Consider the following 11489-nt stretch of genomic DNA (forward strand, 5'->3'; position numbering starts at 1 on the left):
ATGTCAATTTTAATGTGTTAATAAATAATCGATATTACATTTTTGCTAAATATGATGATATAAAGAATGTCTCCCTGAATACATCATGCAGAGATTTTGTGCATGTGATGGTCTCTGGCAGGGAGTGATGTCATTTCGCATACGTATAATACAGTATAATGGAAACATTATTTTAAACAGTTTGCAATTATACTTGAGAAACTGAGAAAACATCCAAACAAACGTTTTAATCTGAAAAGACAGCACTAAATATGCAACTAAATTTGTTGTAACGTCTTTGTAATTTAGTTAGGGACAAGTAGTAGATTTATAAATTAGAACTTCAAAGCAAAGCTGCGAAGTTAGTTGGATAAACAGAGGTCTGGTTTCACGGACAATGCTAAAGCCAAGACTAGTTATATTAATGTGTTTGAGCATCTTTTATTAACATGCCTGTGTATCTTAAGACACATCAATGGCACTGGCACATTTTAATCTGTCAGTGCAAGTTATTTTCAGTTGAGACAGCCCCAACATTTGTTTTAGTCTACAAGCCTTAAGCCTTTTCTGTGAAACCAGATGAAACCAAACGTGTTACAACGTATTCTATAAGATTAAGCATTTTCCAAGAATGAAATGTAATATGAACAACATAGGATCCTCACACATCTTCTCTTGGTCCACATTGCACTGAATTGTTTCTCGTTCATTTTTTTCCTGTTTAGTATTGAAAAATGGCAGCTGCAAGCAGTGGTAAGCTTGTATTATTGTATTTTTGATCATTTGATTTTGCAATAACAAACATTTAAAAGCCCTCCCACTTTGTATTATCCCACACAAACTATGTTTGTCTCCAGTCATTATTTGTGAGGTGGATGCACCTATTCACATAGCTGTTAGAATAAATATAAACTCTATACCCAAATGAATACAGTCGGGCCCTGTTATAACAAATGAGTTTGAGTTTTCAGTCATTTTTGTTAGGACAAATCATATATTTTTTTTATTCTAGTAGTATGTTGCTGCTGTTAACTTGCAATGGAAAAGCAATGTTCCTATAGAAATTATTTCCTAAGTCAAAAGAGAAAGTCCTTCCCAAAAACACACTTGCACTGAACAACAGCATTGCATTTCATTATGTTTATATTCTTCATTTTTTCTTTCCCTCGTAGATGAATCTCAGCTCATTATTCCTGAAACAGCTCAAAGTGTTGAGGTTAAACTGGGGTGTGATATCACAGTACCATGTCACCTGTCTCCTGAAATCTGTGCTGTTGACATGAAGATCAAGTGGTTTAAGGAGACAGACTGTGTGTGTATCTATGAAAAAAGAGAGGTGACAGAGGCAAGGGACTACATGAATAAAGTAAGCCTGTTTACTGAGGAGATAATCAAAGGAAATGTTTCCTTAATACTTCAACGCTTCACAGAGTCAGATTTGGGAGATTATTTGTGTCAAGTCACCATTGGAGACAAAACAGAAGAGATAACAGTAAAAGTACAAGATGGTCAGTATTTAACCATTAAATTAATCTGAATTTATTTGTATAATAATAATAGTGTTATGAAAATAATTATGAAAAAATTACAAATTAATATTAATTAAAATATATCGAATATTTTAGAGGTACTTACAATTAAAAGAGAATGAATTTAATATTAAAAGTGACTGTAAGGCATCTTTTTATGTGAAACAATTCATTTTTTAATATTTCAAAATGATTAATTTAATTCACATGAAGATCTTCCTGGATTTAAGCACAGTAATATGATGTGCGGATAATTTTTTATTCAATTTTTATTGGCAAAACCAGCAAATTTTTACCCCTTAACATTGTCCCTCAATGCTGGTAAATTGCTCAAATAGTGACTGTAATTTCAGTACATCCCTATGTATTATATCTATTTTGTGATGACAACAGATACTGTACATACATCTGACTCAAGGCAAGAAAAACAAATAACCCCAACTAGAAAAGAACCACGAGGAAGCTTGTTTGCTCGTATAGCAGCTGGAGCATTAATAGGTGCAGTATGTGGACCATCAGCAGCATTAGGAGTAGCAACAGGAGCGGTAATAGGAGCAGTAGAAGAAGCATCAAGAGGAGGAGCAGGAGGAAGTCCAGTAGAAGGACCATCAGGACAACCATTGCGGCCAGCAGAAGCAGCTGATCATAGAAAAATCTCTTTCTTGAAAGTAAGAGGAGTTTTACTGTAATCACGCTGCTGCTTTTGTTGACTATAGCATTTATTATAATAGCGCATTTACTTACAGGTGTGAGACAGGAAATGTCCTGTAGATTACAGTAGCAGCACTTATAGGGCAGTCATAGCCTAGTGCTTAGAGAGTCGGGAATGTAACCCGAGAGTTGTTGAGCAAGGCACCTTAACCCCAATGGCTCCATAGGCGCTGTAGGGATAGCTGCCTACTGCTCCGGCTGTGTGTGTTCTCTACTCACTGGGAATGCAGGGGTCACTCACATTTCGAGTATGTGTTTTTCATATTTGACAAACATGTCACTTTCACTTTACTGTCTGTATGAACAAGCAACAGAAGTCAAGCCTGAATGCATTTGCATAATGACTGATATAAATTTAAAAGATTGCGCCTTACTTGTTAACAGAAAGTATTATTTTTCCATTTGGCATTGTTCAACAAGTCATGATTCTATCTATACTTATTCATTATTAATACAGACACATTAAAGGCATTTTTTGTGTTTTCATGACTAGCTGTAAGTCACACACTTCTTTACAGTTCTTTTTTGCATTCCTATACCTGTAGGTAAACAGAAGATGGAGTGAACAGGAAAGACAAGAAATGGAAAGATCTGCTCTGTTAACAGGTAAATACGGTATATAACTGTAAGTATCAGTTCAGGCAAAGCAAAGATGTTGCTTTAAAGGGTTAGTTTATTTAAAATGAAATTATTTAGGCAACGCACCCTCAAGTCGCTTAAACCCCAGATGTTTTCTCTGTTCATCAGAACCAAAATGCAGATTTCTAAGTGTTGTTTCAGTTGTGATCAACTCCTCTCAACCATCAAATAAAGGATGCAAACGCATTAAGTAACTCTGTGCTACTTTTGCCAAATACTTCAGCTGTCCGTAGCATGCAAATGGGTCTGGTTGAAAATAAAGAACAATATTATGCATTAAAGGGATAGTTCACCCAAAAATGATAGTACACCCAGGGCTTTGAACCAGATTTTTTCCCCAATTGGTTCATTCCGAACAGAAACAGTATTTTAATGTTTCCGGCTTTCGGTTCAACCCTAAAATTAAAGTTCCTGAACCGGTTAGAACAAAAAATAAAGTTCCCGAACCAGATAATAACATTCCATGTCAGCTGTGGGATATACAAATAAGATCATTAGGACATTAATTGATGTTACTGTCTCTTTAAGATAAGCACAGACCTGGTTTCTGCCACTAATACATACACTTAGGACATAAACAAATGTTTTTATTAGAAAAAGAATACTTTGGTATTTCAAGATCATTTCGTTTGTATGTGTCCTGTCAAGAACAGAAAGAATGTTCGCTTGCTTTTTGAACCGCCTTTCTCCGTGTACGCATTTTTGAGTGCACTTAAACACGTGCACACACACACAGATGGAGGACGAATTTCAAAGGCGCTTTGGTAAGAAGATGCAGCATAAACAGTCACTCCACATAAAGTAAAAATTATGTTGTTTTTAACATAAGTTTAACATTTGCAAGCCTTTGAAATGTGCAAATGATCAACTTTCATAGTATTTAAATTTGCGTAATAATCCGCGAATCGCACGTGATCTGTTACACCACTAATTAGTATTAAAAAACAAACATCTTGAGATACTTCGTAGATATTTACCTTTTCATTTAGTTCAAGTTCATTTATTTATAAGCACATTTAAAACAGCCACAAGACTGACCAAAGTGCTGTACATTAAAAATAAAAGAAGACAAATAAAGCAGAAATAAAAATCGATACAATTAAATCCAAAAAACAGTTTAAAATTAAGGCCAACCGGTTATACACTACAGTGAAATGCAACTAAAAGTTAATATGCCAGCTCAAACAGATAGGTTTTTAAAAGGGACTTAAAAGTAGACAAAGAAGGTGCCACTCTAATCTTGAGCGGCAAGTTGTTCCATAGACGGGGCCCTACCACCGAGAAGGCACGATCCCCTCTACGTTTAAATTTTGATGGAGGAATTAGAAGGCGATTCTGATCACTGGATCTCAGGTTTCTGGCGGGAGTGTAACGATGAACTAGCTCAGATAGATAGCTGGGGGCAAGGTTGTGTAATGATTTAAAAACCAGTAAAAGGATTTTAAAATCAACTCTGAGTTGGATAGGCAGCCAATGCAGGGATCTTAGGATGGGAGTGATATGGTCGCTTTTGCGGCTGTTATAAAGGAAGCGAGCAGCAGCATTTTGGACGAGTTGAAGACGGTTTATTTGAGTTTTGGAGATACCGCTATAGAGTGAGTTGCAGTAGTCCACACGAGTGGTAATAAAAGCATGCACGGCCATTTCAAGCGTTTTGTGATTTAAAAAATGTTTAACCTTAGAAAGCAGGCGTAATTGGAAGAAACTCGCACCAACAACAGAGGAGATATGTACCTTTTATGATTAAGCATTAGAGACTTGGGCTTGAGTAGGCTACTTGGTGGTGGCAAGCTTCTCATTTATCCGATGAGTCAACGGCGACCGGAAGTGAACTTCACCGAGTCATTCTGCACAGAAAACTTTGTCGAAAAAAGAAAAAAATAACAATATTAACCGTTATATTAACGTTTACCATTATTTTAAATAAACGATTCTATTCTGGAACATATATTTTTTGAAAGTTTCTGGTTTCGTTTCTGTTCCTTGCAAAACATCAAACGTTCTGGTTTTCGCTCTGTGAACTGGTTCAAAGCCTTGAGTACACCTCACTTTTATGGTGTTAAAAACCTGTATAAATGTTTTTGTTCTGATGAACACGAAAAAAAGATGAATGTTTATGTGTAAACATGTCTGCCAAATGCATGAATGCAAATGAACAGTGGATCTCAGTCTGCCTGTATTTGTTTCTTTCAGAGTTGCATAACAATTCTGAGCAACTTGATGACACAAAGAGATGTCTAGAAGAAAAAGAAAATAAGATTAAAGATTTGGAGATGGACAGAAGTATACTTGTTAAAGAAAAGGATGAACTACAAAAGACAATTCAGTGGAAGGACAAGATAATAGAGGAGAAAGATAAACGTCTCCAAGAAACTAATGAAAAACTGTCACAAACAACCAGAGAGCTTGAAGAAAAACACAATTTTATTATGGAGAAAAACACACAACTAGAAAATATGAAAAAAATTATAAGTGATAATGAGAGACAACTGAAGGAGACAAAGAAAGAGATGGAAACAAGACATTATCAGCTGACCAAACTACAGGAAAATGTCAGACAGCTACAGGAGGAAATAGAGAGACTTAAAAAGGAGCCATCTTCACAATCAGCTGGTGCGTTTACTTGTTTACTGTACAAATTACATGCCATTACCATACACTACTATCATTTAAAAACAAGTTCAAATTTGCAAACAATATATACAACCTAATGAGGTAAATGTGCATCACTTACAATACAGTTGCATGTAGATGTCTGTATTTAGAAGTTTGGGGAAATCTAAAAATAAAAATATCTCTGTAACTGATTCTGTTGTTTGACTCATGAATGGTGGAAAAACCTCAGGTCCAGTAAGAAGAAACAGCAAGGACAAGATCGAACCAAAAAGTAAGTTACAAGTCAAAGCTATAGTGGAAATGTTTGTTACTTTTTACCATGATTCAAAGCACAATCGCAGAGACAAATTACACATACAGTTATGTAATTAAATCCAGTAAGATTCTGTTTTGTTTTTTAGTGACTGAAGAAACATCAAATCTAGAGTCTTCAGTGTTGGTTTCTGGATCAGAGCTCAGGTTGGTTCTTCTGGGGAGTGCTGGATCTGAAAAGAGTGCATCAGTAAACATCATCCTGAACAGAGAGGAGAAGATCCAGACTGATACATCAACAGAGATCCAGCAGAGTGAGAGCAGACAGGGGGAGGTGAATGGGAAGCAGGTGACTGTGGTGGAAACTCCTGACTGGTTTTGCTCTGATCTCTCTCTGGAGGAGGTGAGACATGATGTGAGACTCTGTGTTCATCTGTCTGCTCCAGGACCTCACGCCTTCCTCCTGATCATACCAGTACAACAATCTACTGGAGTAGAGAGAGCAATGCTGGAGAAAATGGAGGAGATTTTTGGGGAGAGATGTTGGAGGAACACCATGATCCTTTTTACTGTTACTGATGAAGAACAAAAGAAGAACATTGAGGATTTTGTCCAGTCAGGGAATCAGGAGGTCCAGAGACTTGTAGAGAAATGTGGGAACAGGTTTCACTGTCTCAACATTCATCAGAGTGGAGATGATTCACAGATCTCAGAGCTGCTGGAGAAGATTGAGAAGATGATGGAAGGAAACACAGAGAGATTTTACAGAATAAAAGCTACCTGAATGAACGACTTCTGATAGAAAGAGAGAAATTTAACACTGTACAAAAGCTCTGACACAAATTCAAAGATGTAGTCAGTGGCATCGAGGACTTTACTGAGCTTGAAGAGTTAATTTCATGATATTAGGAGTGTTTGGCAGCATAAGGTTTAAGAGGTAAATAATCAAGTTGAGGAGAGCTACAGACATAACAGAATACTGTAAACTGTGTTCAGCATTCAGCATTGTCCCATGTATTTCTGTTGTATATTTTAAATAATTCTAAATTTAATTATGTAACTTTTTAAAAAAAATTAATAGTACAAGTACTAGAATATCACAGAATAGTATTAGAAACTAAAAAACTACAAGTATTTTACAGTGAAATTCAATGTTTTTAGATTGTTATTATTAAAGGGGACATTTCACAAGACTTTTTAACAATGTAAAATAAATCTTTGGTTTCCGCACTTATGTGAAGTTTTAGCTTAAAATACCATATAGGTAATTTATTATAACATGTTAAAATCGTCACTTTGTAGGTGGAAGCAAAAGTATGCTGTTTTTGGGTGTGTCCTTTTAAATCCAAATAAGCTGATCTCTGCACTAAATGGCAGTGCCGTAGTTTGATGTGCAGATTAAGGGGCGGAACTGTATTATCCCCTTCTGACATCACAAGGGGAGCCAGATTTCAATTACCTATTTTTTCACATGCTTGCAGAGAATGGTTTACAAAGTTACTGGGATGAACTTTTTCACATTTTCTAGGTTGATAGACGCACTGGGGACCCAAATATAGCACTTAAACATGGAAAAAGTTAGATTTTCATGAAATGTCCCCTTTAAAGTTTTGTTATTAACTAGCTTATCGTTAACATAAGGTTTGAGCTGCAATGTATATCATATGACGAGCTCAGATGCAAAAGCCACTTAATTCCATCCACATCAAAAATGAGATAATATAAACTGAATGGTCTGTGCATGAATTAAATTTTCATTAAATACTTTCACTTCAAATATGCTTAATCCCAGCCCTGTGCCATTTAGAAATAATGGTTTATTGGCAGAATCCAATAAACGCCACATTAATTTTTTAAGCAAAGTGCACAAAAGAAGAAAGTGAAATGAATGTGGATCACATTTAAACTGGAGTGCCTTGTAAGTATTGAATACAACCCGAATGTGACAGCCAAATGGATCACAGTCCCTTCATGTGTGCTTCAGCTTCTTCAATTTTACAGTACTTCTTGAATTCTGATCCTTTTTCTCATCAAAGAAGTGGATTTTTGTTTAGGAGTGGATTTTTTTGTTGCAAAAAGTGGGTTTTGCAGCTAAAGATTTTAAAAAGACCAATGAAATGACTAAAGTGACATTTGTAAAAATAAGGCATTTAATTTATTGAATAACATTTTCATTGCCTTTAAGTGAAACTACTAAACTTAAACATAAGAGGCTGATAAAAATGCTCATTTACAATATAATATATCAGATGCACTTAATAAGAGGGTTTTGCATCTGAACTCTTCGTATGTTTTCTCATTTGTTTTGTGGCAGAAACCATATTAAAATTGCTATTGAATCACTTTACATAATTAAGGGAGTGTCTTGCGTGTATTTTATCATAAACGGTTTTGACACGTGTGCAGCAGACACTTATTTTGACACTCTGAACACTTATTTTGAATTTGCGCCCTTCGGATGAGCAGTCACGAGCCGCCACTGCACATATGATCAATGTTTGAAATTCGAAAATGGGAGTTATAAAGTGAAAATTTCTATTTTCTCAAAGAAACACAGGGAAGTCTTGCTGAAAGAAATAAAAGGATTGAATACTATTGCAAACATCAACTGGCAATACCGAAAATGGAATTACAGGAAGAGATCAAGGTGCTACGAGAAGATTTCAAACATCAACTGGCCACACTAAAGGTGAAACAACAGGAAGAGATCAAAATGCTTTCAGAAGAGAGACTAAATAATAACTCCTTGAAGATCAATAGGGTCCTCGCACCTCAGTGCTCGGGCCCTAATAAGATCCAATCTTCAAACACACCAGGTAAGTTTCATAATTTAAAGAGTTATACATCCAATAACATAATGTGTGGAACAGACTTTGAAAAAACATATAATGCTTTATATAATTTACTGTTTGCCATATGCCATAATTTTCTGTTTTACTCAGAAACTACGAATTCTGTTGATTTGCTGCCTCACTATGACAATAAGTTATTTAAGTTAAATCTCCAGTAAAAAGTTATACGTTTTGCCACTTGAGAATCAATGAGAGGTTTTGCTTAGTATACAGTATGCAGGTGGACGGAAAGCAGGTGACTTTGGTGGAAACTCCTGACAGGTTCTGCTCTGGATTGTCTCTGGAGGAGGTGTGGAGATGAAAATGAACAGCAGTTTATATCTGTGACACAACTCCCATTTCCTTCTCAGATGAGACTGGTTGCATTCCTCAGCCCACAGAGGTGCTGGTAGTAATCAAAGATTATCAGCTAAGATGTTTGTTGGGGTCTACTAATAATTTAGGACAGCTGCAGTTTACTTAATTGTTTTAGGTTTAAGTATAGAATTAAAAGAAAGTAGGTGACGTCTTATAAATTTCACATGTGCAGCAGTTGTTCAACACCACGAGAGGGCGACAGAATCAGCTTTTACCTTAATATTGTAAATAATGTTTTTACAGCTTAATATTACCTAGTTCAATTATTGACTGTTTAAACAATTATAACCTATTCCAGCAACATTTTATACATTTTGAGCAACAAGGTTATGAAACATAATCATCATCATTTTATTATGATAAGGTAACAATTATATTATTCAGTCCCTACCTCAGCTCATACAGTAGCATACTTACGTATGTAATCAGGTACTGGTACGTTATTTGGTGTGGTATGTATAAATAACAATTTAGTTCATTTTTAAAGTTTAAACAGTTTTAAAGAAATAGTGAATTCCACATTTCCAGTCCAAATTTTTCTGTAAAAAGACAGAAAATGCAGCTAAAGCTGATCTTGGAACAGCATAAACTGTTCCCTGTTAAATCAACAAGAAACTGATTTTAGGGATTTTTATAATGATTCACAATTTAGCATAGATACAACATGCTTATAATGATATGATAATATGTTTTCATACATGTACGTGCGGCAGTTTTAGCTAATTTACCTAATTTTTAATTATATGTAGGCCTATTAAAGGGTATAAGGGTATATATTAGCAAGATAGGTGACAGTCAAAGCGACCAGATTGAAAATGAAAGCAAATTTTAGCTGGTCAGCGTTCAGTCGCTTCCATACCTTAATATTGTTAACAAAGTTTCCCCATGACACCACATGGAATTGTTACAAGTTGTTTAAAAAAAAAGATTGATCTGATTTTAAAGTTCTGGAATGCTGTTGGTGCTAATGGGGGTTGTGTTTTTTGTGTGAAGGGGCGGAACTTCCATGACACCTTAGGCAAACTGAAAGTAAAGGTAAAACAGGCTAACAAGTAAAGGTAAAACAAGGTAATCTCAACCTGTGCTTTTTCTTCTCAAAACAGCAAATATATGAAGAGGAAAGTAAGAGGTAAGTGTTTTTGCTAAATATACACAACAAATTGATTAGATTTAATGACAGCGTTCATATGTTGTCAACTCTTGGTCGTGATTCGTGATCTCAAAGACTGCCTCGAGATCTGCTGTTGTTGAAGCTTTAAACAAGATATTTTTCTACAACGTTACCTATTATTTCTTTTTCAGCCCAGTCTCACGAAATTTCGTTATATAGTCACGTATTTTTTTTTTATTCTTTTTTCGTGCTATTATCACGAAATTTCGTGTTTTTTCGTAGTCGTATAACGAATTCCTGTTTTCGTGTGATTATCACGTATTGGTTACTCGACTGTTTTGTCCTATTTTCTTACCATTGTCGCTTCGGTTTAGGGTTAGATTTACCTAAAATGACATCCCTAACCAAACCCAACTCTAACCCTAACGCCAGGCGACATATAAAAAAATAAATCAAGAAAAATATTGTAGATCAATATATTAAGTGACAGTCTAATGCAAGCACCAAATCTGGCCCTAAACCGAAGCGACAATGGTTTAAAAATAGGAAAGAACAGTCGAGTAACCAATACGTGATAATCACACGAAAACAGGAATTCGTTATACGACTACGAAAAAACACGAAATTTCGTGATAATAGCACGAAAAAAGAATCAAAAAAATACGTGACTATATCACGAAACTTTGTGAGACTGGGTAGCTCTTTTTCTACCACACGTGAAAGAGCAGGAGAATGAGCGCATCAGGTGATCAGACTAAGGCTATGTTTACATTAATGCGTTTATGCTTTAAAACGCGTTACTTTTGCTACGTTTACGCCTTTCATCTACACTACATCACCGTTTTCGACCCTCATAAACGGATTCGTTCGCAAACGCTGAAGACCCTGTTTTAGTTTGAGAACTCAGACGTTGCTCTGAGTGTAAATGAACTTAGACGGAGTCTTATGTAAACGAACAGCTGATGTTAACGTGACAGCGCATCATTTTCAAAGTAAAAATTATTTTATTCATGTAAATATTGGTTTGCAACGGAGGTTTTGCTAAAAATAGTAAACATCTACCAACCAGCTATTATAAACGCTATATCGGATTGTTTTAACATGTATCCTTTAAGATGTCTGTTTTATATTAATGTTTGAGTATTGTTGGGTTTAATGTGTTTATGTTTTGTTTAAATTTAGTTAGCTTACGAAAGATAGACTGTAATTTAAGCGCCATATATGAAGGGAGAATTGTAATGGGTCAGACATTATTTTCCAGTTTAATGTAAGTTTTGTTTGCTTCTTTAAAATGAATTTCGTTTCAGTTAATTTGTCTCTTAATTTTAATCGATGTTTTGTTGATATATTTTGTGTTTTGTGAATATAAATTAATAAAAACAATAAACTCAACGTCATTAATATAATGCTCGTTTAGGCGCTTGGCTTTTAGCTATTTGTGTG

General features: G+C 35.3%; 2 protein-coding genes across 2 annotated transcripts; both read left to right on the forward strand.

Moving 5' to 3' along the window:
- The first annotated feature begins 399 nt into the window (after nucleotides 1-399).
- LOC129439888 (butyrophilin-like protein 1) lies at nucleotides 400-2234 on the forward strand. Its single transcript, XM_073860238.1, has 3 exons — nucleotides 400-732; nucleotides 1152-1487; nucleotides 1902-2234. The coding sequence occupies exons 1-3, from the start codon at nucleotides 714-716 to the stop codon at nucleotides 2195-2197; spliced, it is 651 nt and encodes a 216-aa protein (XP_073716339.1). The 5' UTR covers nucleotides 400-713; the 3' UTR covers nucleotides 2198-2234.
- Nucleotides 2235-5602: 3368 nt separating this feature from the next.
- On the forward strand, nucleotides 5603-6641 carry LOC141358879 (GTPase IMAP family member 2-like). Its single transcript, XM_073860749.1, has 2 exons — nucleotides 5603-5745; nucleotides 5876-6641. The coding sequence occupies exons 1-2, from the start codon at nucleotides 5682-5684 to the stop codon at nucleotides 6508-6510; spliced, it is 699 nt and encodes a 232-aa protein (XP_073716850.1). The 5' UTR covers nucleotides 5603-5681; the 3' UTR covers nucleotides 6511-6641.
- The last annotated feature ends 4848 nt before the right edge of the window (nucleotides 6642-11489 follow it).

Source organism: Misgurnus anguillicaudatus, chromosome 22 (genome assembly GCF_027580225.2).
Source record: "Misgurnus anguillicaudatus chromosome 22, ASM2758022v2, whole genome shotgun sequence".
Taxonomy (NCBI): Eukaryota; Metazoa; Chordata; class Actinopteri; order Cypriniformes; family Cobitidae; genus Misgurnus; species Misgurnus anguillicaudatus.